The sequence below is a fragment of the Neopsephotus bourkii genome, unplaced genomic scaffold (assembly GCF_033783945.1).
Source record: "Neopsephotus bourkii isolate Nb327-2 ecotype Australia unplaced genomic scaffold, CSIRO-AGI_Nbou_v1 NB_1655, whole genome shotgun sequence".
NCBI classification, from domain to species: Eukaryota; Metazoa; Chordata; class Aves; order Psittaciformes; family Psittacidae; genus Neopsephotus; species Neopsephotus bourkii.
In genome coordinates, this window is record NW_026902129.1 from 6,945,805 (window position 1) to 6,971,038 (window position 25,234).

The 25,234-nt window shown below is 40.7% G+C and overlaps 1 protein-coding gene across 3 annotated transcripts in view; it reads right to left on the bottom strand.

Moving 5' to 3' along the window:
- TNS3 (tensin 3) overlaps positions 1 to 25,234 on the bottom strand; it is a 90,267-nt gene that overhangs the window by 50,514 nt on the left and 14,519 nt on the right. For all 3 annotated transcript variants that reach the window (XM_061374985.1, XM_061374986.1, XM_061374984.1), the window contains exons 10-12: positions 24,794 to 24,859; positions 21,856 to 21,960; positions 2,271 to 3,530 (exon numbers count right to left, since the gene is read on the bottom strand). In XM_061374985.1, coding sequence (XP_061230969.1) covers positions 2,271 to 3,530; positions 21,856 to 21,960; positions 24,794 to 24,859 — 1,431 coding nt within the window. The remainder of the gene's footprint in view (positions 1 to 2,270; positions 3,531 to 21,855; positions 21,961 to 24,793; positions 24,860 to 25,234) is intronic.

A 25,234-nucleotide genomic window follows, 5' to 3' on the forward strand; every position in this document is an offset into this window, starting at 1 on the left:
AAAGCAATGTTAAAGTCTGAACAGGAAGTTTCCATGACATTATTAATTAGTTTGTTCTCACACATGCAGAAATAGACTTTTGACTTTCACCAAGCACAATGAGTTAAGTATGTATCTGTTTGGTTTTTTTGTTGTTTTAAGCTGTTTAACACACAGGCTGCCCACAGAGGTGGTTGTAGATAGGGAACAATCAAAAGGCATCTGGACATGGTCCTGGGCAGCGGGGTCTAAGTGGCCCTGCCTGAGGAGGAGATCTGATCCACAAGATATTCAAAGGTCCTTTCCAAACTCAAGCACATCTCAATTCTTTGACTTCAGTGTTAATGTGGGTGTTGCTCTGGAGCAGAGATAAAGGGTATGGAGTAAAAATTCAGTGTCAAACAGAGCTGCCCTTGATAACAAATAGCTCTTACATACCACGTCCAGTGTACAAATCATACAAACCATCTCACTTTCAGAGACATATATTCTGTGTCTAATTAAATCCTTCAAAGAGGTCTTCTATTGACTTGAACTGGAAGTAGATTAGGAATCAGTATGCAGAAGGTTATATTTGAAGCTCACTCAGTATGATGCAAACATCCTGTAAGGATGTTCAATATTTCTAAGAGACAGGTTTAAAAAACAGATGGAAAAACATTAACCCTCCTTTTCCCTTGCTCAGGCTGATGAAGGAGAGAAAAATGCCTTGACCAAAAAAGCCAAGAACATAACAAAAAGTGAAGGAGCTTCCTGACTCCTACACTCTCCCACTGTGCCCTGTTGCCTCACCAAAATCACCCACAATTCTAAACACTCTCTATATTTTCATATTCAATTCCAGATTCATCACTATCTTTAAAACAAACAGTGGTCCACAACATGCCCCAAGGACCCAGATTCTCCTCAGTCTTTATTAGGGCAAGAAGTTCATCTGCTTTACCTGACTTTACAAATGGAAGGTAACTGACAATGACTCCTGTTTCCTTTGGGAAAGGACCAGAATCAGTGAGAAAAATCCAAACATTTCAGATTCATACCTTTAAACACAGAATGTAAAAGGTGGCCCGTTCTAAATGACCCCTTTACCACCTTCACTAGCTTCACTGTGTACCAACGAGAAGAGTTCTCTCCTGCTAGAAAAATCTCATTTCCAATTTTTCCATCAGCTGATCGTTTGGAAAGATTTAAGAAAATTATAAACTGATGAATTCAATCCTTCAAGAGCCACAAAACTCATACTGTGTACTAAAAACAACCATACAGTGAAGCACCTCACATATGTGCATCATGGATTTTGGGCTTCTTTAGTCCTCAGTTACGCTCCTAAACACAAAATTGCATCCTTCCATCACAAGGAAGGATCCATCCTTGGTGATCCATCATAATCATGCACATTAATGGAAACCACACACTAGTTAGGCACAGTCATCATCAAATGGTTTGGCGTACCCAAGTGGGCTTGAGCTGAAACAGCTCATTTGTGTCCAGTGTGGCCACGGACACATGTTCTGGCATGTTGGCTAATGCTGAATCAAATCCTGGAGACACAAGCAGGTCTTTCATTGCACCAAGACTGGAGGTAGGAAGAGGGAGAAGAAGAAGAGGGAAGGAGAGAAGGGGATATGTTCTGTCAGAGGCATTAGACCACAAAGAACTTTCAGACACGACAGTGAGACCAGTAAAAGCTTGTCTGCCACAAATTTTAGCTACAGCATTAAAGAAAGGTTTCATTGGACTGAAACAGGGACAGACTAGTCATCCTTCTGCAGAGCCGCTAGATCTAGAAACATTACTTAGGCAATACAATCAGCAAGTGCTGTGCATTTAATTCCACCAGATGATTTCTGCAGTCATACCAGCTACACTAAATTTGAAGGTAAAATAGTTGGAGCTTTTTCTCCTACTTTAAGTGGAAATCATGAAAAAAAATCATAATAAAAAGCACATAATCACAAACCATTTCAGTACAGATGCCTTCTAAAAATGTCTCAAAATAGGAACTGTAGAAATTTCACTCTCTTACTAAAGTTACAGCAGAAAAAAATCCCAACTGATGATCTGTAACAGGCAAGAATTTGATGAACAGTACTTTTTTCAAGCAATAATTAAGCACTTGCAAAACTCACTTATCTTGCACCAGTTTGATTCCTGGATGGTTATGTGAAGAGACTATCAGGAATCATCCCTTGCTAATCATCCTGAAAGTTGTAAGTCATGACCTGAGGTCCTGCTGTACCACATCAAGACCACCCAAGTGCTAGGAAATGCAGTATATTCAGAAAGCTTACCATGCTGGGAGGGATTCCTGTTTGTGACATCTAATTTGTCATGGAAGCCAGGACTCCTGCCAAGCCCTTCCACATCTACGTCAAGGTTGGTGAAGCCATTTACTTGATTCCTGTCCCTCGTGACAGTGTTAATGCGGGTCGGAATAGGTTCAAATGTAGGGTCTAACTCCAAGATCAACCTGTTCAGTTGTTCGATAGACTGATCAATATCCAAAGTTGGAGAAGCTGGCAAGTCCCTTGCGTTCTGTCCTATATCCAGGCTATTTGTGTCCCTCTGAGGCACTGGCATTGACTTGAAGCTCTCAGCACTGGCATGTTCTGCAGCTTCAGCAGCACCTGGCATGCTTCCTAGCCCCCTCTGTACAGCAGCTCTGCTGCTGGAATTACGTGTTGGAGTGTCCGGGGCTCGGGACTGGCTCTGGACATTGCCTGCATTCTCCACCGTGTTATGAATGCCAACACTAATTTCATTCTCTGGGGCAAAACCATATTGGTGAGCAGTGACCATCTGCTGCTGGCGTACCCAGGTCTGAGTGGAATAGTTACTCGGGCCATAGGCTTGAGGCTGGGGTGAAACAGAAGGATTCCGCTGTAACTGCTGAGTTGACTTTGGCTCGGTGCTTCCAAATGTCCTCTCATAGAGGGGATCTACACCAATTCCCAGGTCTGGAGCAAAAACACTGTGGTGCTCTTCCCCAGCGTTACTTCCAAAGCCATCTGAAAGAAGTGAGTTCTGACTGCTCTTGTGGCAACTGAAGTTCCCTAAGTGGGTGGAGTGCTGCCCTTCTGAGGAAGACAAAGTCCCTATGCTGTCCACACTGTGAAGGTCATGATTAGGCATTTCATCATCCAGAATATCAGTCTCTCTGTCCTTCAGTTTGGTATCTCCATTCATATGAACTTGAGCTGGCACTATGTGGTGAGTCCCACTGTACTTGCTTCGAACATCAGTCATATCCTTGGTAGTGTTGACAGAATCCTCCAGACCAAAGCCACTGAGTAGCTGGTCCAGTTCCGCCTTCTCCTGTGGGCTCAGACCCCGTTTGACTCCAGGCACAAGGCGCTCTTCAGTCTTGTCTGTCCTGGTGGAAGCTGTTGAGTGTCCTGAATCACTGCTGACAGACAGTGTATGATCACTGTGATCAGGACTGCCAGTCACAGGAACACCTTGAGCAACACCACGGATGCTGCTGTCAGAAGAGCTCTTCTTTCTCACTTTGGCATACAGACTGCCATCAATGGGACCCTGGGTATGCAGCACTGTGGAGAGAGAAGTATGAGGCATTATACAAGGGCTTTCACTACTGTCATACCACAGAACAGAAGTACCAGAACTAACAGTATTGCTTCTGCAAAACTAAATTAACCTTACAAATACAGCATCAAGCAGTAGCATTATCTTCTTTCATTTTATATTTCAACAACAGTTTTCTTGATAGAAATAAAACATGCCATTCATAGTTCAAGATCAAGTACAGTTTTCTTCTTATGCTGTTTTGAATGTATATTTAAAACTCCACAAACTCTTCACACTCATTTGAAGAATTACCCTGTTACAGTGCTAGAATTTGAGAGGCAGCTTACCATACGTTCCATTTAAAGCAAGAATGATTCAACGCTTGCCTTGACTGTATTATGCAATTACCAGTTCATCCATTTCTACCTGATGGTCTAACTACACTACATTTACTCATTTTCTTGGTGGTGCAAGGAAAAAAACAGGCTTTCAATCAGAGCTTCCGTCCTTGGAATATATGTCAAGGCCCCTTCACAAAGGCATGTATGAGGAAATGTTAAGACAATGACATTTCTCTGTGTGCGGAGGATCTGGCGTGCATTTCACAGTTCAACAAGGGCCACAATCCCTTAAAAATCAGAATATAACTCCTTCCTCATCAATGATGGGAAGAACTTAACTTTATTTCTGATCTCTGAGGTACTCTCTCGACTGAAGTTTATGAATAACCATTCATAATAAATATGGGCTAGAACTTTCTTTTCTGTTTAGAACATATTTATAAAACACAACAACTTTGCAGGAAAATGCATCTAGTTTACTAAACCCATGTGTTGAGAACAGATAAATTCCTGCTTTCAGATGCATGAGCACCACTTAGTACGCTTCACTGGCATCAGCTATGCACAGAACTAGGTAAGCCAAGTTTTACCTTACAGGTAATTCAAGTGGAGAGCTTCACTGAAGTGATTGTGCTGCTTGTGATCCCTGACCTGTTCCTGGTATCCATGAACCTTGCTGCTTCTTGCTATCTTGAGATGTACAGTCTGTATGTTTTTAACCTATTTATTTTCTGTCCTGTTGCAGCCACCAGCCCATCTTATGGCTATGATTTCTCTTTAGTCATCAACAAAAAAATGAACTGAAAACATGCAACAGAAGTCAAGAGAATCACAAGTTAGAGATTAGTATCTCAGCCTTAGAATTGTGTCCTCTGTACACACCTCTACATATTTTATCACGTATGTAGTATTTTAGATGTGCTTTACTGCTAACAGGAATCACATAAAATATACAGTCAACAACAACAAATATGAAATACATACAAAATGAGTAAAGTTGTTGAAAAAAAAAAATCTCTTTTTGCTTCCCAGGGGGGAGGGAAATAAAATCAAACCCACAAACTTAGATTTTTAGATAAAAAAAAAAATCCATTTGAGTTCAAAACACTACTGTGAGAATAATCTCTGCTGTGGTATTTCAGTACTACCAACACTGGACATGGTTAAAACCACAGATCACTGAATACAGCAATTAACCTCTGGAACACTTCAAAAGCTCAACAGTTTATTTGAACCCAGCTTATTTTAGGCAAATCACTTTTTCTTTCCTCTGCCTATTAGGGCCTTTTAAAGCTCTCCTTGATGTGATAGCCCAAGACATGAAGACAGTGTATAGGAGGCATATTCTAACAATCCTTTACTGAACTTGTTTGTCCAGGTCCCACACACACCACACAGATCAGACCAATCTGACATAGAGTTTAACTACTGGGGTCTTACCCATGGCTGAAAATGAACACAATTCATTCTGGTTCTTATGAAAAGCTTTAGGAATAAATATTTCTACTGTTCACCAAGCCAAGAAAGTGAAGTGAGTGCTTCTATTTTCCAAGGATTTAATGCTCATTTACCAAACCATTCCTATTAAGCAGAAGTTACTGAATAACTTTTCCTACCCATAGTTTGAGAATTGTTTGCTGATAAAAAGAAAGCAGACCATTAGAATCAAGGAACAGGCAGATTTTTGTCATAGGTAACCACCAGCTTAGTCTCCATCTGTGAGCTCCACAATCAAAAGAGCCCTGGAGAGCCCAATGCATTTCAACATCAACTCTACCATGCATTTTTGAAATACACTTAAAATGGCATTGTGATCATGAAGCTTCCAAACTAGGAAGCTTTTCCAGGCAATACCATCTTAGAAAAAGCATTATTCACAAACCGAACCCATGATGGCAATGAATTCATCAGTTTACAATGGCAAGAAAAGTGGTCTGGTTGGAAAAAGCCATCGTTATGGGAGACACTGCCAAGTTTCCATCAGTTCAAATACCCACATACTGGAAGTTACGCGATAGGTTTAGTAATTTTAGCTAATAATTAAGGGACAACTTCTTACTTTTTAAGGATTAGGTCCTGTTACTTGTCTGATGTTGATTTTAAAAACAGCACATGCAGAAGACCAAAACGCTCCTTTTCAAACAAGCCATCAGGCTAGGCAGAAAAGAAAGCAATTCCTCTTGCCATGGAATTTCTCTGTGGGCAAACTGTTCCAAGTTCACTGAGGTTTATGATGTGTAAATCCCATGGTGAAAAGAGCTGCTGTGCATGAGGCTGAATGTCTCTGCACAGATATTTAATAGCGGTATTTATGAAAAAATACCATATCTAAGGAAAACACAGCCAGTTGACAGGCTCTCAGCCTCTTTCATGCTGTGATTTCTCATAAGCTCTCACTACTGCTAGGGCAACGAACCATACTTGGTGTTTTATGTGGAATTACTTCATACAGTTACCATAAGATATTGTAAGAATAAATTAAAAACCAAACAACCAACCAAACTCTCCCCCCTAAAACACAGTAACTCTTAAGTGATTTTTTTTCTTTTCTGTGTGCTTAGCTTTGAGTTTAAAAACTAGAAAAGAAAACAATACCAAACTGCTTTGTTTTGTATAGTCTAATATCCTGAAACAAAACAGACTTGAAGTTACGGGTCTGAACTGGAATGCAGTTCAGTAAATACAGGACTAGTACACTTGAACCGTTAAGAAGTCTTTCTGTTTGACTTTTCTGTTACCCAGAACTAGGCACAGTGCAGTAAATCCTTCAAACCTGCTGGTCTGCTGCAAACACTTCCCACCAGATGAAACATTCCAGCATGCAGGTTTGATTCACCATACAGAAATTTTAAGTACAAGATCTCTTCTCCCAAGGAACAAGGGACAGGACAAGAGGAAACGGCCTCAAGCTGCACCAGGGCAGGTTTAGATGGAGCTGAGGAACAATTCCTTCCCCAGAGGGTGCTCAGGCATTGGAACAGGCTGCCCAGGGCAGGGCTGCAGTCACCGTCCCTGCAAGTGTTCACAAACTGTGGAGACGAGGCCCTCAGTGCATGGGTTAGTGGTGGCCTTGGCAGTGCTGCGGAATGGTTGGACTGTATGAGCTTAAACATCTTTTCCAGCCAAGCTGATTCTATGACCTGTCAAATTCTCAGATACAGCTATGGAAGCAATGTGAAACACTGGTGCACCTCCCTCTGTCAGCCCTCCCTGTACCATCACATAGTGCCATATAAGCACGGCAACAGTGGTACAGACAAGTTGATGGACAACAGAAAACAGAAAATGAAAGAGAAACAACAAACCTACAGTCACATAAATTATAAACCTCAATAACTGTTCATCCCTTCTATGTATCATTTTAAACATCTGTACAGTATCTCTACACACAAATTGGGAAATACGCGAAAAATCATTCCTCAGTGTATTTTAATGGTGTTAGGAAAGCTTCAGCAGCAGTAACCTTTTTGCTACAGCCTGGTCCCTGTTCAAATTAAAATCTCTGAAATTTGAGATGCTCCTAAGATAACCAGAGGAAGCCATGAGGATCCACAGGGGCTGGAGCACCTCCCGTACGAAGACAGGCTGAGAACATTGAGGCTGTTCAGCCTGGAGAAAGAAGAGAAGCTGTGTGGAGACCTCAGAGCAGCTTCCAGTGTCTGAAGGGGGCTACAAGGATGCTGGAGAGGGACTCTTCATCAGGGACTGTAGTGATAGGACAAGGGGTGATGGGTTCAAACTGAAACAGGGGAAGTTCAGATTAGATCTAAGGAAGAAGTTCTTCCCTGTGAGGGTGGTGAGGCACTGGCACAGGGTGCTGTCCCGAGCTCAGCAGTAGCAGTCATTTTTCTCCTCAGTAGCTGCTGCAGTGCTGTGTTTTTGAAGTGAGAAATGGTAAATGCTTCCAGAGAAGTGGTAAATGCTCCATCCCTGGCAGTGTTCAAGGCCAGCTTGGACAGAGTCTTGGGTGACATGGTCTAGCATGAGGCACCCCTCCCCATGGCAGGGGGTTGGAACTGGATGATCTTAAGGTCCTTTCCAATCCAGACCATTCTATGGTTCTATGACTAGAACCACTTTGTACAGCAGCCACTGACTGTGAGTTGTCTGGGCCTCCCCATTACTACGTATGCTAATGAATCACACAGCCCTGTCAGCACTGAACACCACAGCAGAAGGGATGATATCTGCATACTAGCATCCCTGTGAAACATTCTGACACCATAAAACTGGCATCTAGGTTTTGTGGTATTCAGTATCTCACACCATTACCTCAACTGTTACTATCTAGAATGCCGGTAGATTAAAAAGCCTGTACAGCTGTGGACTTGAGTGCTATCTTATTCAGCATCAACCTGTATCCATAATCAAGACAACAAGCCTAGGTAAACCACTTAGTAAGAACTTCACAATGAAAGAAACTAACAGCTTGAAATATTTTATACACCCTGCATTATTATCTGATAAATTCAGATTATCTAAACTGGGAGGAAATGCATATACATGAGAGGACAACCAAGAACTCAACTGGACTCAATAAGCAAATCAATTTACCATTATTCCCAGTACTGCACAACCCACTTAAAGTGAGCTCCCAGCTATATAAATAAGTAATTTTAGATGCATGATCACAGAACCATAGAATGGTTCAGGTTGGAAGGGACCTTAAAGCTCGCCCAGTTCCAACCCCCTGCCATGGACAGGGATACCTTACACAAGACTAGGTTGCTCAAATGGGAATGTAATCAGTAAAGCATGGGATATAGATGCAGATGTCCTACTCAAGTGTCTGTATCTGAAAGCCTGGTCCACTTCACAAATCCCTAAGGCAATTTCTTGAAGCACTGGCTCCCCAGTCAGAGGTTGCACCAGTCACAAGCAGGATGGTGAGCCTAAGACTCTACTTCTTATATTTATACTAGAGCTTGAGGAGCTCTATCTGCGTACAAGTGAAGCAAGAAACAGAAATGTTTGGGACTTGATGACTCTTGGTTGTGAATTTAAAGGTGATGACAATATTGTCAGACTTCACAAAGAAACACCTGCAATTGAGGGTTAAAACTATTTATTTGCAACTAGACCATTTGGCTGTAGTGGGCAGCTGCATTTTTAGAACCTCAAGTAGTCACAAAAATGTTACCAGTTTCCACTATTAGCACATGAGAACGAATGAGACTCACAGCTAAACAAAAACTCAGGTGCTTCCGAGGAGTCTGGATAGTTAAGCTTGCAGCTCCTGATCATGAAAACACAATGGGTATTGCACACGACAAATAGAAATGATTTTCCAATCTGCAGTGTTGTAAGAACGCATTCTTAGATTCATTTTGCCTTTTTTTAAATGGAATTATGACAAGCACTTACATGTAATTACCCAGTAATGACTACAAAATCTGCTGGGTGATGCTGAACAGCATTAGGAATTTAGTTTTACTAACACAGACTCATGTAAGATTTGCCACTGCAAGTCCAGTGGAAAGAACACATCTTAGTTGAGGTTACTAAATTTTTTCCCTCCTAACTCAGTTTAAAAGGAATATGAAATATGAAATATGAACATGAGGCAAAAATAAGATTTTCATATTAAAATATAGCATTTCTGACGGGGGGAATTAAATGTACACACTCTGTTGACAGAGTAAGCATTTAGAAAGCACACGCATACACCAGTGGTTTTACCAAATGTTATACTGGGCAGCCTGAGATATGTTACTGAACCAGAGTAACGCAGAGAGTACTTGGATATGACCTACTTTACATTGAGACAACTATCACAAATCTATCTCCAAAGGTTCAATCTCATAGCAGAGAACATGCAAACAGTCAAAATAAACACGAGACTTAGATTTTTGTTTATGCATTTTATATAAAATGCATATATATCCACAATTTTTATATATATTTTGTCTATAAATGATATATATAAAAATATATAGTTTATAAAACTATGTATTGTCACTTATTTGTTCATAAACCCAGGACAAATGAAATCCTCAAATACTGTAAGCCTTTAAATTACAAGGTTTTGAAGTTGTTCTCATAACACCTTCATTTCATATTCTACCTTTTTTTCTAAATCATGATTTTGGAATACCTCTGCACTAAGACTTTCAGACTTCTTTTTACTCTGGTATTAATCCATGTGTTACCCCAAAAAGTGATAACCAACTTAATTGCATAAATGAAGCTATGCATGTAGACAGGGACCATTTTTTACCAAAGAAAATGAGAAAACCCAGCAGCAAAGCAAGATTTTGTTCTATCCACCTTGCTAAGCAATGGAACTGCAGAGGCCTCATGCATTTGATACCTCAGCTCAACGCACATCTGTATCCCTGCTCTCAGTTTTTCCGAGGAAGCAACACTCTGTAAAATGTGGGAGTAACACAGCTGTCAAAAACCAAGAGAAGTTCACAACGGAGGAGACCTAAGTACTGCTGGAATTTAGCTAACCAAACCGAAGGGGCCCACTTTCTTTCAGCCTGACCTCTCTTCCAAGTTGCTGCTCCAACTCCCTGAACTGCTCAGGCTGAGCCTGACAAAATTCCCACACTGACTCTGAATTACACACACACACACCAGTATCAGTGTCTCTCTTATGAATGCAAGCCTCAGAGCAAAGGGTATGTGTGTATTTTCACTCCCATACCTAATACACAAAGAGCAACTTATATAAAAATTAGGAGCTGAAATACCATCACATACCACATTCAGCAGCTTCCTTCCAAGCCTGTGTTTCCTGGCACTTCCCTCCTTGAAATCCAAATATCCAAAGGCAGGCTTGTGAGTTAAAAAGAGGTTTCAGTCTTTCAGCCTTTTGACTTGTCCGTTCACCACTTGTGAAAACACATACAAATGCAAGCCAGCTAGGGAAACACATATACCACAAATACAGCAAGAGCCATTCTGACCCCAACAAAAAGAAGGCTGCAAACACACAAACCTTTGCATGCTGTACCCTCGTTCATGTTGCAGCAGGAAACATTACAGGAGAGCTGGATTATTTTTTTCAACCTCAGAAATAAATAAATCTACCTTCAGGCAAACCTGGACAAGTCCAGAGCTGCATTCCTTCAAAGCTGAATCTTTTTAAGTGTGCTTGTCTTTTCCTTTCTCCCTCCCTAACAAACACAGGCCCTCATTCCTTGCAAACTCTTCCCATATAACTCCTATAAAAGCCATACAGAAATAGACGTGGTTTGTATTTCCAGCTCTTGAACCACAACAAAGCTTACCTCTTTACTAGGCACGACCAGGAACTTTCTGCAATAGTCAATCACTTGCTCATTAACATTCTCTAAGCGAAACCCTGCACACAGGAAAGCCAGAGTTAGGGCAAACACCCCAGTTTAAAAAGGCAAGAAATGTCTCTACTCCTGCTGCTTGAGCTGCAGCTGCTGCTCCTGCTCCTGGAGGTAAATGGTCTTGCTAAAGAAGCATGAGACTTGTAGCAGCCAGAAAAAGCAAGTGAAAATGTAAACAGGAGGGTGGAGCCTGAGGGGACAATCAGGTTCAATGAAATCTGAACTCCTGGAGCCAAGGAGGAATGGAAACGTGTTGGCTGAAAAGGTAATTCAGTCTACAAGTTATTTCCTTACAGTGGTTCTTTTCTCTGGCTGTTTCAATATCCAAATGAGGCCGAGTGAGTTTCAGCTCACAGATCATTTAGCCACAAGCTTATGTTTGCTTGCTTTTGATGTCTTTTTTCCTAAACCAACAGCAGCTCTGCATGAATTAACTCACCCTATGGATAGTTTACCAGCAACAGATTCATTGAGACAGCAGCATCACCATGCTGCACCACCTTAGTAGTGCTTCACACAATTACTGCAAGAATGCTTTGGGAACTCAAGCGAGCCAGGCATAACTACTGCTTAAACCATGGATGCGTTATACTAAGATGTTGGTGCTCAAGGCCGGGTTGGACAGAGCCTTGGGTGACATGGTTTAGTGTGAGCTGTCCCTGCCCATGGCAGGGGGGTTGGAACTGGATGATCTTAAGGTCCTTTCCAACCGTAACTATTCTATGATTCTGTGTTCTCAAACTGCATCACTCAACTGTTTTTGCTGATGCTTCCTCTGTTACTAGTTCCAGGCTTTCAAGTACACATCAGCCTTTGCAGTGCTGGGTACTTCTGGTTGTGTGCATGTTCTCACATCTGAGGATACTGGATTACTGGGTGTGCCAGCCTGGTCCAGTTCATGTATGGAACATTTAAATCCTGAAGGCCAGGCTATAACCACTCCAAAGTTTTTATGCTGACTGTTGTGAATACAGATGATACTTGATCTGGTACAGAGTGGCAGAGAAGAGTCATGCAAATGAACTGGTCACAATGAACTCATCAGAGCTTTCAGGAAACGGCTACGATCAGCACTGTATCATCTCAGACCCTTGCATTGCCCAGTTGTGCTTTCTACAGTTTGGAGACCTAAAACTGCATTCAGTGCAACTCTCAAATTGGGATATAAAAAGTAGGTCCTGATTTAGTAAATTGGTGCAAGGTTGCAAGATCAGTTCCTGGTTCATAAACATTCATCTGGCAATCCTATATACATTCTTAGAGAGTTTTTAGAGAATTATAGTTTAAGGATAATGAAATGGACTGGAAATGAAGAAAAAAGGTATAATGTCATCTTTTACCACTGGTTTTCCCTCCCCTGACTATCTAGGACATGCAAGCAAATGCTGATGTGCATATATACAGTCTATTTTAAAGAACTGGTCTTCCAATATGAAATAGCAGTAGCTAAGTAGTGAGGAAGCTGTCTGCTTTGCTGTGCCTCACAAGTCCCTGACTCCAACAGGAAAAGAAAGGAGGCTAAAGAAAACAAGGCACTTACCACAAAAAAAGTGACCAAACACTCTGAAAGGAAACAAACTGAAGAGGCTGCTGTTAGCAAAACCAAGCAGGATTCTCAGACTCACATGAGGTTGAAACTTTTGAGAAGCAAAGGAGAGGGCATCCAAGACCCTACAGAATCTTTATGCTATGCAAATACTAATATATATTTCCCAGCCATTCCAAAGCACCACATTTGTATTTTAATGCTTTTACAAGTACTGTGGAGTAAGAAAAAACTGCTTCACAAAGCACAGCTCCTAGAGCAGGGGCTGGCTGCTGTCCAGCCAGCATGGGGCACAGGCAGAGCCAACCAGTAGAGACTCACCCTTAGAATACTACTGTAAATACACTGTCCCACTTTTGCCCACCTGGGATCAAAAGAAAATAGTACTTGTGCCATGATCCAAAGTACAAAGAATAAACCAATTATTACTGCAACCTTGTATACAAAAGCTAGTATCTATTGTGTCATCTTGATTCTACTGCAAACTTTTGTCAGTCATCCATGCATAGACTTAACTTGAAGCAGCTTGTGCCTGGATAACTAGCCAAGGAATAACAAAACATCATGGTACAGTAAGATTGCTACAAGTATAAAACACTAAGTGAAGTTTAAGGGTATTACAAAGTCACTGAACTATGTGAAATGATTTCCTTGTGTTCATTCCAAAAACAAAGCCCATCTTCAGGAATACTCCATGAATTTACAAGTACTCCAAATGTTACGGTTCAGAATTCAGGATTATTCTTCCTTACAGCTGGAACAGCACACTCGCCTTGAGTCGTGCCTTTTTTCTTACTATATGGTTAGGCTTCCAGCAAAAATCAGTTACGGTCATTACAAATGAAGCAGCGGAAAACCACGGACGACTCTACAGGGTTGCTGAAAGCTGTACAGGACCACAGTAAAAACCAAAGGGCTTAAAAGGGCTGCCTAGAAGGTCAACATAATGAACTTCCTCTTTCTGTTGAGTATGCAACATGTAATTTAACAGTATTATCATTATTAATAAAATTGCTCCAGCATTATATGGTGCTTTCAATAAACTCATCTTTGGACATTTCTAAGCAGGTCCACAAATTGCAAAGGGAAGCTAAGGCACAGTTATATTTACCAGAGCTCTTTGATTGCCTAACTTACTAATTAAACTTAAAGGGACCCAAGAGACTTCTGGCTTATTTTCAGGTATTAGAGAAACAGTAGAAGTGATACATAGCAACCTTATATGATAATAATTATAGTATCTGCCTTTCTTGAAAAGGGTATTTGAAGATGATCTATATTTGCTTAATACAAGCATATACTAATATAATAAAATACCTAGTTTTGGTGGTAAATTTCTCATCTGTCTTCCTACAAAGAATATTTTATGCACATTTAGCAAAAGGAGCACAAGGAAGAGCTTGACACCAGGAACGTAAAATGAGCTTTGGAAGTTTAGGAAGTCTCTTAAAATGGGTAATAGATTAGGAGACATTCTTCAACGTTCAGAGTAAGACTGAGAAACAATACAGAACATGAGGAACCTGGAGATACAGTCTAGCCTGTACTACCTGTGAGACAACAGCTCAGTGCCCCAGGCCACTTCAGAAACTGCACAGATGAAGGCTTATGCCACAGTGCTTCCACCTGTGTCCAGTAAGAAAAAAGACCTGCCCTTTCAGCAGGCAACATCTTTATATATCGATAGGCTCCAGGAACAGAAAGGACAAGATAAAAAAGCTTGAATATTGCAACTTTTGCTTTTACAGTTGGAGAAAAATGTCCACAGTAAGAAGCAGGCCTGGGTTCTGACAAAAACAACTTCCCCCTGCTTATTGGAAGTTGCCTCCTTCTGCTATTTCTCATCATCCAGATACTGTCCACGCTTGAAAGCAGAATCCAGAGTAGGTACCAATATGCGGGCAGACCTGAAGTTGGTCCCATCTCTCAATTTGCCCTTACTCATTACCAGTCTGACCCAAAGCTCTCCAGTGTTCATAGAAATCCTTACAACAGAAGGGATCAAAGATAAACATTTAACACTCAACAAGTGCAACTGTGGGAGCAGGGGTAGAGATACCCAGGTCAGCTTTCTGGGACTGATCCATGAGTAACAAGTGTACTATCTTTAGCAAAGCTTCACGTGCAGCTACCAAGAACCACTGAAAGGTGATTGCACTAAGGACTGCTACTGTTATTGGTACGGCTAAAATTCTGCTGTTGGTCACTTAAAATTTAGTACCACATGGTTTGGAGGAACTTATTCAACCACACTGTACTGTCAGAAATGCCTGTGGTTTAGAGTGCCAAAAGGACACTTGCAGAGTGGTATGCTTCATTCTGTACGGATTATCAAATGTAACAGTTAGCTCTTCAAAATGAGACACAGAAATGCAGAGTTGTGGAACTCAGGAGAGCCAGTCTTTCACTCTGTCTTTTCTTAAGTCAAGGAAAACCCACCAGCACATATATGAAGTGGTGGAGCAAGTAGTAACAAGACTTGGAAACACATGCAAGAGGGGAAAAACTTATTCACTAAAGAGAACCACTATGTGTTGAAGATACTTGCTGAAGCAAATGTTCTAGGCAGAGCCCTCAGTTCTTCAGTACCCGTTGTATGTCTTCAATGGCAGAATCCAACACGTTTCATTAACCAGCGTGCCAGACTCTCAACTAAATGGACAGTTCCAGTATAACCCCAACAGCAATGTATGCTCAATTTGCTGGAAGAGCCCCCCTTTAAAAAAACAGTACACATTACAGAGCCAGGCCTTCCTGATCAAAGCACCTCCACAACCAAAACACTTTGCACCAGCTGTAAGCAGAAACTCATGCTTCTCCTGTGGTATATTTAGTGGAAGGAAACACTGGTTTGGACATTAGTGTTTAAGTTAACAGTATTGACAACCATAGACTGTAGTTGATATGACTAAGAAACAGGCATATGCTAAAAGGTAAATGCAAGCCCGCTCAGGAATACAAATATGCTGGGCAAATAAAGACTTGCTGAATAAAGCAGTGTTACATGGCCCCAAGATAACGGCCTTTGGGCAATACATAGAGAATTGGGAAGAAGAGTGAATGCTGTTACCTTCCTCCAGGCTTCTATGGTCTGAATCCTCCTGTGCTGGAGAGAGAGGTATTTTACACAGTCTTATGAAAAAAAACTGCAAAAGATATCTGACTGTCACAAACTACCGTAAAATGCCTATTAAAACACAATTTGCTGAGCCTCTTTGGTTCTAAAAGTGTAACAACAGCCTTTGACAAAGAGCTACTGAATAACATCCTTGAGATAACAACACTGCCTATCACTGAGGCAAGACAGGCATTAATGATAGGCTCTGCAGTAGTTTTGAAAGTAACTGACATATGCAACCTGTGCTTCAAATCAACCTGTGCACTGTTAAAGACACTGGTACTGGGGAGGTGCGGGGGCAAGTGTGCCCAGAAGGGGAAGTACAGGCAGTGAGAGGCAGCAGGCTAATGGAAAAAAACAGGGGCCTAGGGTAAATGCCAAGGGAACCCTGTTTCTAATCTGCTCTTGTTTTCAGACATAAGACTTTAAATATTTATCTTGGGTATTGCCATTCCTCTCTGGCACGCAGCATTTTGGACTAGGGGGGACGGACTGTTCTGGTTTTATTTGAGGAAAGTTTAAAACTCAGCAGAACTGACAAATGGTACCTAGCAAAGTCAGTGTCCCAGTGCACTACGTGAAATGCACATGATTCCTCACACATCAAGATGCTTATACGTGGGGGTAAAAGACTGGTTTGCAATAGAACTTGTCAGGCCAAGTTCTGGAGCTCAGCTTAGCACTTAAGTAAACACTTAAGACTTTCAAAAAGGTGTTCAGTGTATCTTAAGAGATACTCTTTAAAAATGAGCCAAAAAAGGTCACTTTAAATTGGAAAGTCCTTTGAAAGTATGGTCCCTGACTGCACTTAACTGTCAGCTCCCCATCCAAAATACTCAAACACTTTTTTGGGGGTTAACAAAAAACCCCAAACACACCAATGTAAAAAAATAACAACCACCCTACCACACAACACACTAAAACCCCCAAAACATGAAAAATAAGAGATTTCAAACCAGAGCAATCTTAGCTCATCAGGCACAATCCTGAAAACACTTCATAAACATGCACTTAGTCTCTAACATTTTGAGCTGAAATCCAATATTTAAGACAATACTGTTACAATCAATGTTCTATTAAAGGAGGAGAAAATCACTTACTGCTGCACAAGTAGAAATGAAACCTTGTAATCCCATGTTTGCATTCAATATTACTTACAAAAGAAACTCTTTAATATTATCTCCAATTCATTGTTAACTTCATGATTAAGACAACTAAGAGGGTTTAAATTACGTGTATATATATATATATATATATATATAAGAGAACTTACAAAACTTCAAGAAATAGAAGGCACAGATTTCCTCAGAGAAAATCAATTAAAGGCATTTCAGAGACTATTTCAAGGTGGCAGCATTTCATAGGGTGTTTTTTTTCTATTTTCTAGAGATGTTTCTATTTTCACTGTCAAACAGCAAGAGGGGAAATCACAGGACACCTTTTCATCCCTACCTTCTAACAAATCTCTGTCTCAAAAGAGAGACATCCAGCTGGTGACTAAAAGCTGGAATTACCATTTATTCAGTACCAATTTATCCTTCAGCTCCACTCACCAGAAACGGCATCAAACCTGCTGTTTTCTTTGGTAGGCATCTGCATTCCTGTTAAGGTACCACAGCCAAGCAGTTTTGCCTCAGACCTTGAGTTTTGCAATACTGAAGAGGCCCTCTGGGAAAACAAGTGTTTAACTACATGAGAGGGCACCTCCCTACTGAATAGCTATTTACTTTGGATTGAAGAGGAGAAAAAAATTCAATAAAAGTCAAACATCCCATCTAATCACATGACATGGGTGCATACCAGAATGTTGGTTATTGCCTACCTGGAGACGCTCACATCCTTTTCGTTTGTGAAAAGAAAAAGAGCAGGAGCAAACCAGTTCATAAATATTTGGCAATTTTGGACTGCTTGGTGGTGATTACAGTTACAAAAGGCTAGAAAATCTGTAAAGCAACGCTCTGAAAATACAGGAATTTGGATTCCCTCAGCCCTACCCTATTTGGCTTGAATGAAAACCATCCTTTTGTTTCCAAAGTGGTTTCTTTTCTAATTATCCCTGTTAAGCAAGCAAACCACTTTGCTAGGAAACAAACAGCAAGGTTCTGTGGAGAAAGATACTTAGCTTCCTGCCTTGTAAAGACTTGCTGAAAGTCCTTCTCTTGTCATTTTAAACAATTTCTAACATGTGTGCATGTTCTTTTCTTTCCACATGTTGTAGAGCTGGCAGACAAGAGTGCAGAGGGATTTAGTGGTTGTTAAAGTAAGTGAAATGTCTTAAAATGGAACACAGAACAAGAACCAGGTGCATTTCTGTTGCCAATCCACTGAATTCAGTCAAACTAAAACAAATACCTTCATGGTAGGTTCATTTTCTCTCTAGAATAATCTTAGCATCCTATCAGGATACGTAGAATAAACCTGAGATAAAGCGGCCATAGACAGTGCAAAAGGAACAGCAGCATTCATCTTTTCTTCCAGTTATTCACCTTTTCTATCAAAACAAGTTTCTGCTCTGCAGCAATACATTTAATGTTTATTTTAATACCTCTGAGTTCATTCGCAGAACACCTCAGAGCTCAGGATTGCACCAGGGATCCCTTGGTGGGTTCCACACAAACTGATGGTTCCTATGCAAAAGAAGGCTTGCATTTTCAGTAGGAGGGAAGTGTTCAACAACTGTATCTCTCACTCAATACGCCAAGTAATAATCCTGAAAATTGCAGAGGAGAACTAAAAACCCTCCACAAAAGACAAGTCAAACCTTTCCATTTACCTCCCTTTGGAAGGCGGGAAAGCTTTTTTCCCAAACCTATGTGTCATTTGGTATGAGGTAAGGTATTTGGTAACGCATTTCAGGGAGTGGGAAGGGATTACTTGTTTCTTTCAGCTTTCTGTTCCCATAGAAAATACTTCATCCTCATTTATCACTACTCCCCCTCTCCTGCCCCAAATGCCAGAATTACAAGCAGTAATTACTTTTACTAGGTTTTGATCATAATAGCTACTAAGTCAAACATCAGTTTAGTCCATCACTGCACTTCAAGCTACTCCTAAAATATGACCATGAACAGTCCCAATACTCAAATCAGTAGAAATATAACGGAGATGCATATGACCTTAGCAATCAGAAGGGAAACAGTGCAGTACAGCTGACGGCATGTGAGCTCCAGTATCAGTTACAAAGTAAAAAACCATGATTATTGAGAGGATTTGATAAATTTAAATGTATTGACATAACAGAAGATACTACTCATTTGTGCCCACAGGTGGTGTACCTTTGTGGTCAACTTGATATTTTGCAGGAAATGAGTAACCTTTTGTAAATCCATACACATTTATTGGCTAGTAATTGATGCCTTGATGACAAAGAGCACTCAGATCAGAAGTCATTTTTCTTCCCTCTTGCCCACAAGACTTGATGAGTGCTATGACTTTAAAACCACAAGAAAACCAATGACAACTACCTCAGACTTCTACCTGGTAGTAGGAAGCCATCCTGAGTCTTGTGGTTTCAAATCCTACGTTTAATGCATACTTCTAAATCAGCATAACAGAAATCTCTGTGCTAATGTGCTGCTTGAGGAGAAGGAAATTTGATACAAACTTAGAAACCTAAAATCTTCAGTCTATTATGGAGGACCATTCATGCAATATCCAGGAGACACCTCCTAAGGGATTTGAAGAGAAACCATATTTCTGAGAACTTCTTCCAATCATTTATTACTTTCTAATTATCAAGATTCCTATACTGTTAGGAATGAGGTATAAAGCACTAGATCCAGAGAGCAAACTGCCCCAAAACCTGCATATGTTCAACACAACCTTATTATCATCAAAGGATTCAAGATCATTTAAAAGGCAATTGCTTCTGTCTGCAATACTGTATCATGCCAACAAACCAAGATAGTTTGGGTACATTTTTCTTTTATCATGTCTTTTCATCTTTTGTTCTTTTGGTAACAAGGCCAAATAGGTGTTGGATTTCAAAAGAGAAACTGCTTTCTTGTTCTCTTCTAATTTTCCATCTGAAATCAGCATCTCCTCTTAGTGGTCTCTCACCTGTGGCAAAAACTAGGGTTCAATACATCTTTTTAATGCAAAAGCACAATATTGAACCACTGTACAAAGCATGAGAAGTCTGTCCTGATGTTCATAATCCTACATAAATAATCCTACATAAATCCTACATAAAAGAAGACCTAAGCAAACTATGCTTACCTCAAACTGCAGAATAATCTTATCTTTATGCTGAGTACAGATCTCATCCTTTAAATCTAGCTGTCCCCTGGGTATGTTTCTTTAGCCCCTTCTGATATTTTGTCAAGACTATGCAGAGACAAATGCTCTGTCTGCAATTTGGTTTTGAGCATCATATGGTAATAACCTGCCTCCTAAATCTTTGCTTGAGAAAAGAGGATCTGGACGCAACTCCTGTTCTTATGGTATATTGTCTAGCTTCAACTGTACTGATTTCTCTGCAGATTCACAATACTTGTGCTAACACATCATATTTATATTGTCTCTCAGGTCAATAAAAATATACCATGCACACAAATTCCATATAAAAGCCTGTAAAGTGCCACATATAAAACTTATGAACATCAGAAAAACAATCTAACTGTACTTATGAATGGTCTGCAATCAAGTCTTCTACGGGGCCTAAGTAGCATGCAATTCTGTATCTTTCAGCAGCGTGCTGCCTATACATTCAGCTCTTTCCATTTCCTGTATTGCAGTGCAATGCATAAGGATGGGAAGGTCAAATATATCTATTCAATCAATCTGAGCCATTAAAAAAAGTCACCACATCGATGCATTGCTTGCTGAGGGCTAACAAAGGAGGGGAAAAAGGAGGGGGGGGGGGGAGGAAGAAAATAATATGGAAACATCCTGGGTAGAAATTAAGACTTCTCCCGCCAAAATTCAGTCTATGTTAACTCCTTCTAAAAGGCACTTCACAGCCTTTCTTATCCGACTATAAAACCTCTCAGGACTTCCTATGGAGTGTTCTACCTGCCTCATGTAAGGGTGCCAAATAACTGTTCTCTTGTCACCCCCTATTTTCCCCTAGTACTCTGCAGATATGGAAATACTGCTGTACAAGAGTCATGCAGTGGTAAAAAAGTCAAGCTCACATTATGCCTCTGCCCCTAAACCCCTCACTGATTTAAGTCATTAGCTGGTCAAATGCTAAACTCAGATTATAAAACTCAATGGAAACTGAGCCTAGAGAGAGCTGATCAAGGATCCTAACTCTGCCTTTCTCTTATTTCATAACAGGAGAGCTGTAAAAACAAGAACTTTGGCACCCATTCAATACCTTCTCTCATGTTTTTACTTGCAAGCATGTCAGGCTTGCTGTGCGCTGAGGTGTGCAGCCACAGGTGTGATATTCTGAGTCCTTACAGGAAAACTGTGTCCATTAAAAGCACAACATTCACTCAAGGAAACATTCGGAAAGCATCCACACTGGAGTCAGAATCTGAAGGCAGCTACTGGAGGCTGTCATCTGCTGCATGTATGAGCAGATTACAGAAGAGAAATCTAGGAATTAAAAGGGCAGTTTGGAACTGGGCACATTTATGAGGGGAAATGTGCAAACACTCATGTCCTTTGCTACTTGCTTACCTATAACTTTAGAACCTAGCTCACCTCCTGCAACACTCTAGATAACATAGTAAGTACTGAAGGCTACAAACTCACCACCTCATTTTGTTGTTCTTAAAACTCTCTATTAGGATTCCAACTAGATGCCTTAGAACAACCACAAAATATAATTTAAGCAAATTTACAACTAGTAAAATAACTTGTATCAACTAGTTGTGGCTCAGAGTCCAACTTGGTGCAATAACATGAAACTCTCAACTACTGCAGCTTTCTTTCCACTAAAGCTACTGAAGCTAAATAGGTAAGGGTACACACTGACTTAACATGTCAGGAAACTGGCACTAGGTATGAGCAAATGAGGTCTCCTTCCTCTGTTTCAAATGCACAGTTGTGAGAGGTTTTGCCTTGGTCTCATATGACTGAAGTACTCACCTTCCCCATCAGGGCTCATATTTTCATAGGAATCCCAGCGTATCAGTGGGTCTGAGGTATTGTAATCAACTATCACTCCATGGTCATTCTGAAGGTGTTTAAATCCTAAAAAAGAAACACCTGTTTGAGACAAAAAATTATCGTGGCCACATTTGTAGTTACATACATGCATATGGATATGTGGCCTTCCAATTGAAGTTTGATCCCCAGACTGCAGTACTACAGTCTGAAATGTAAGATAAGCAGCAACAGGGGAAGAAAGGTTATATAAATTAGCTAAGAAAGGCTTAATTTATGTTTTATTACAGAAAGTACAAGCAGACAATATCATCTTGAGCTTCTTGATTATGATGTAGCTCTCATAGCTTGAATCAGACCCTAAGACAACACAGATGATCCACCAGACCTATCAGGCAGGCACAACAAAACAAATAGCTTTCCAGAAGGAAACCACAAGTATCCATAAAGAAATGGTACTAAAGGAATGACAAAATAACACCGTTACATACAGATCATCATTCTGATACCAGAGCAACTTATCACTACAGCTGGAGAGCTGAAAAACACCACTCTGTCCCTCCCAGTTTCCCCAAGGTGCCAACTATGCTGTTTCACCCATTCTCCAGCCTCTTGGCAGAACCTGAGACCAGGTAGTTTGCTTTCCATGTGTTTGGCTGGGCTGAAATACACTCTGCCAAACATACCTGGAATCCGCAGCAGTAACCCACATTTTTGTGCCCTTAACAAGGCATAAGATAATATTCAGCTTTTGAAAGGATGCCACGAGGAATTTAGGTGTGGTCCAGTGACTCAAAAGCAAAGCACAGGCATGAAGCACTCATGACTTTGGACTTGGCTTTGACACTGATAGAAATCAAATTGCTTTCTGCCTTCGCTCCTCTATCTAGATTAGAGGACAAAGAAATCCTCAGTTATCAGCCTTCAGGCTGTGTCTGGAGAAGCAAGTCCTATTGCAAGTTGTTCAGAAGCAGCAGAGTGTTATGCACATGCTGTGTTTTTCAAAACAAGGATAATTAAAATTAGAAGGACAAGAATGCTATGGTTCTATACTTTCATATGCAGGCAGAAAAAAGCCTTCTCTAGAGAGTTTCTCTGATTACATTTGTCTCATATCTATAAGGCAGATTTATGAAGTCTGTTACCTAAATACTTAGGTGTCCTATCTTGCTGGCATATGCATTCTTTCTTAAAAACCGTATCACAGTCATTTTTCCTAGAACACTGTGTCCAGTTTTGAGTTATACAATACAAGAAAGACATGACTAAAGGGAAGCAAGCTCAGGAGAGGACTACCAGGATGGCTAAGACTGAAAGACATGGAAAGATCAGGACTAAAGAAAGGCTGAGGGACCAGATTTTCTTCAGTGAAGATTAGATGGTCTTCGGGAGGGACCTGACAGCAACCTCACAAAGGCATGGAGGAGACAGAACCAGTTGGGAGCTAGGTAGGAGAACAGCAAGGAACAGGCATAAATCGAATCTGCAGAAGCTTAGAGTCAATATAAGGGAAAAATAAATCCACTGTGAGGCCAGTCAGACATCGGAATGGTCTGCCCACTGAGGTTGGGAAGTCCCCACCCTTGAAGGTTTTCAGGATTTGACTGGACAAAGCCCTAGGCAACCTGGTCCAGTCTCACAAATGAGCCTGCTTTCCAGTAACTAGGAGCCTGCTAAAACCCCACACCTCTGACTTGCTATCTAAGGAAGGGAGACTTGACAAAAATTTGAGCCTTTTTCAGACATGTCAGCTGCCCTCTCTTCAAGAATTTACAATCCACACGTTTACAGCAAGCTGGACAAATTTATTCATAAAACTGTTTTTCTTATGTGGCTTTCTAACAGACTGAGGCCTTCACGTTCAGCTGGACAGAATCCAACTTCTTACTGGCTGCTACTACAAGTTTCTAAGGGACCAAACTGGTGGCGGGTGGGGAAGAAGAGGAAAACATGCACTTCACAGGACAGGGGGGAAATGTATGAGACAGACAGTTAAGAATACCTGGTTTTCATTCAGTCTCAGGCAGAATCCATACTTTTCACGACATCATAAAATGAGTAAGAACACATCCATTAACAGAATTAGACTGCAATCTAAAGCATGATCTTAATTCTTATTGCAGGTTGTAATTATCTTAGACATATTACAATAGAATTCTGGAGACATACAGGATACACCCTACATGCCAACTTCTGAGCAGAAGCATTTCCACCAAAACTAGAGCTGTATCTCTTTATGCTAAACTGAAGACAGCCCAAATTTCACTACAGCAAACATTATCAGTCATGACAACATCCAAAAAGGTTACGGGATAGGCCACTGCTGTCACTTTTGCCACTTGTGCCAGGCTGAGCTATACCTATACTGCGCGTGTTTTACACAGATCATAGAATGGTTTGGGCTGAAAGTATGTAAAGGTCATCCACTTCCAACCCCCTGTCATGGGCAGGGACACCTTCCATTAGACCACATCACCCAAGGCTCTGTCCAACCTGGCCTTGAACACTGACAGGGATGGAGTATTTACAACTTCCTCTGGGCACCCTGTGCCAGTGCCTCAGCACCATCACAGTAAAGAACTTCTTCCTTATATCTAACTTGAACTTCTCCTGTTTCAGTTTGAACCCATCACCCCTTGTCCTATCACTACAGTCGCTGTTTCTCCTAGTTGTCAGCAACTGTTCTGGTATAGCTTTAAAACAAAACCTGATCATTCCTATACCAATGTAAATGCAGAGTCTTCATTAAAGTTTTCAAATTTAAACCAGCAATTATCACATATTTTAAGAGTAAAGTGGAATTTCAGATTTTCTGCAAGAGAAATGGAATAAAAGAATGAAAAAGGATTATTTTTTTTTAATATACATGTCAACATGGTTTATTTTCAAAGTAAATAGATTTTTTCTTCTGTAACCTCACCTTGAAGTTTCTCTGGAGTTTCTGAAAACACTAATTCCACTTTGCCATAATCAGGGAAACGGTCATCTGAAAACAAAGGACAGCATTTCAGCAAGCTATTTCCCAGGAGAACAGTTCCAAGGCAACCAGAAACCAGGATTCTCTGTAGCTATTAACACACATACCCTTGTCACCACTGCCTTGTCACTTAAAGTTTAGGGACTTGCTTCTAGAAGAGCCACATTCTTTGCCCCACATATTCTCCAGAAAACACAACCTAAGCATCAGTTGGAGCTCTATTTGCACTCAAGAGCAGTCAAAAGCAGAAGAGATGTTCAGTTCCCAAACCTCTCTCTCAACAGATACGGCGGGGTTTGGTTTTTAAGGAAAACACAGCCAGGAACAAACTAAAATTGTTCTCTATATTGGCTAAACTGCAATAGTTGACCACAAATTTTGTGT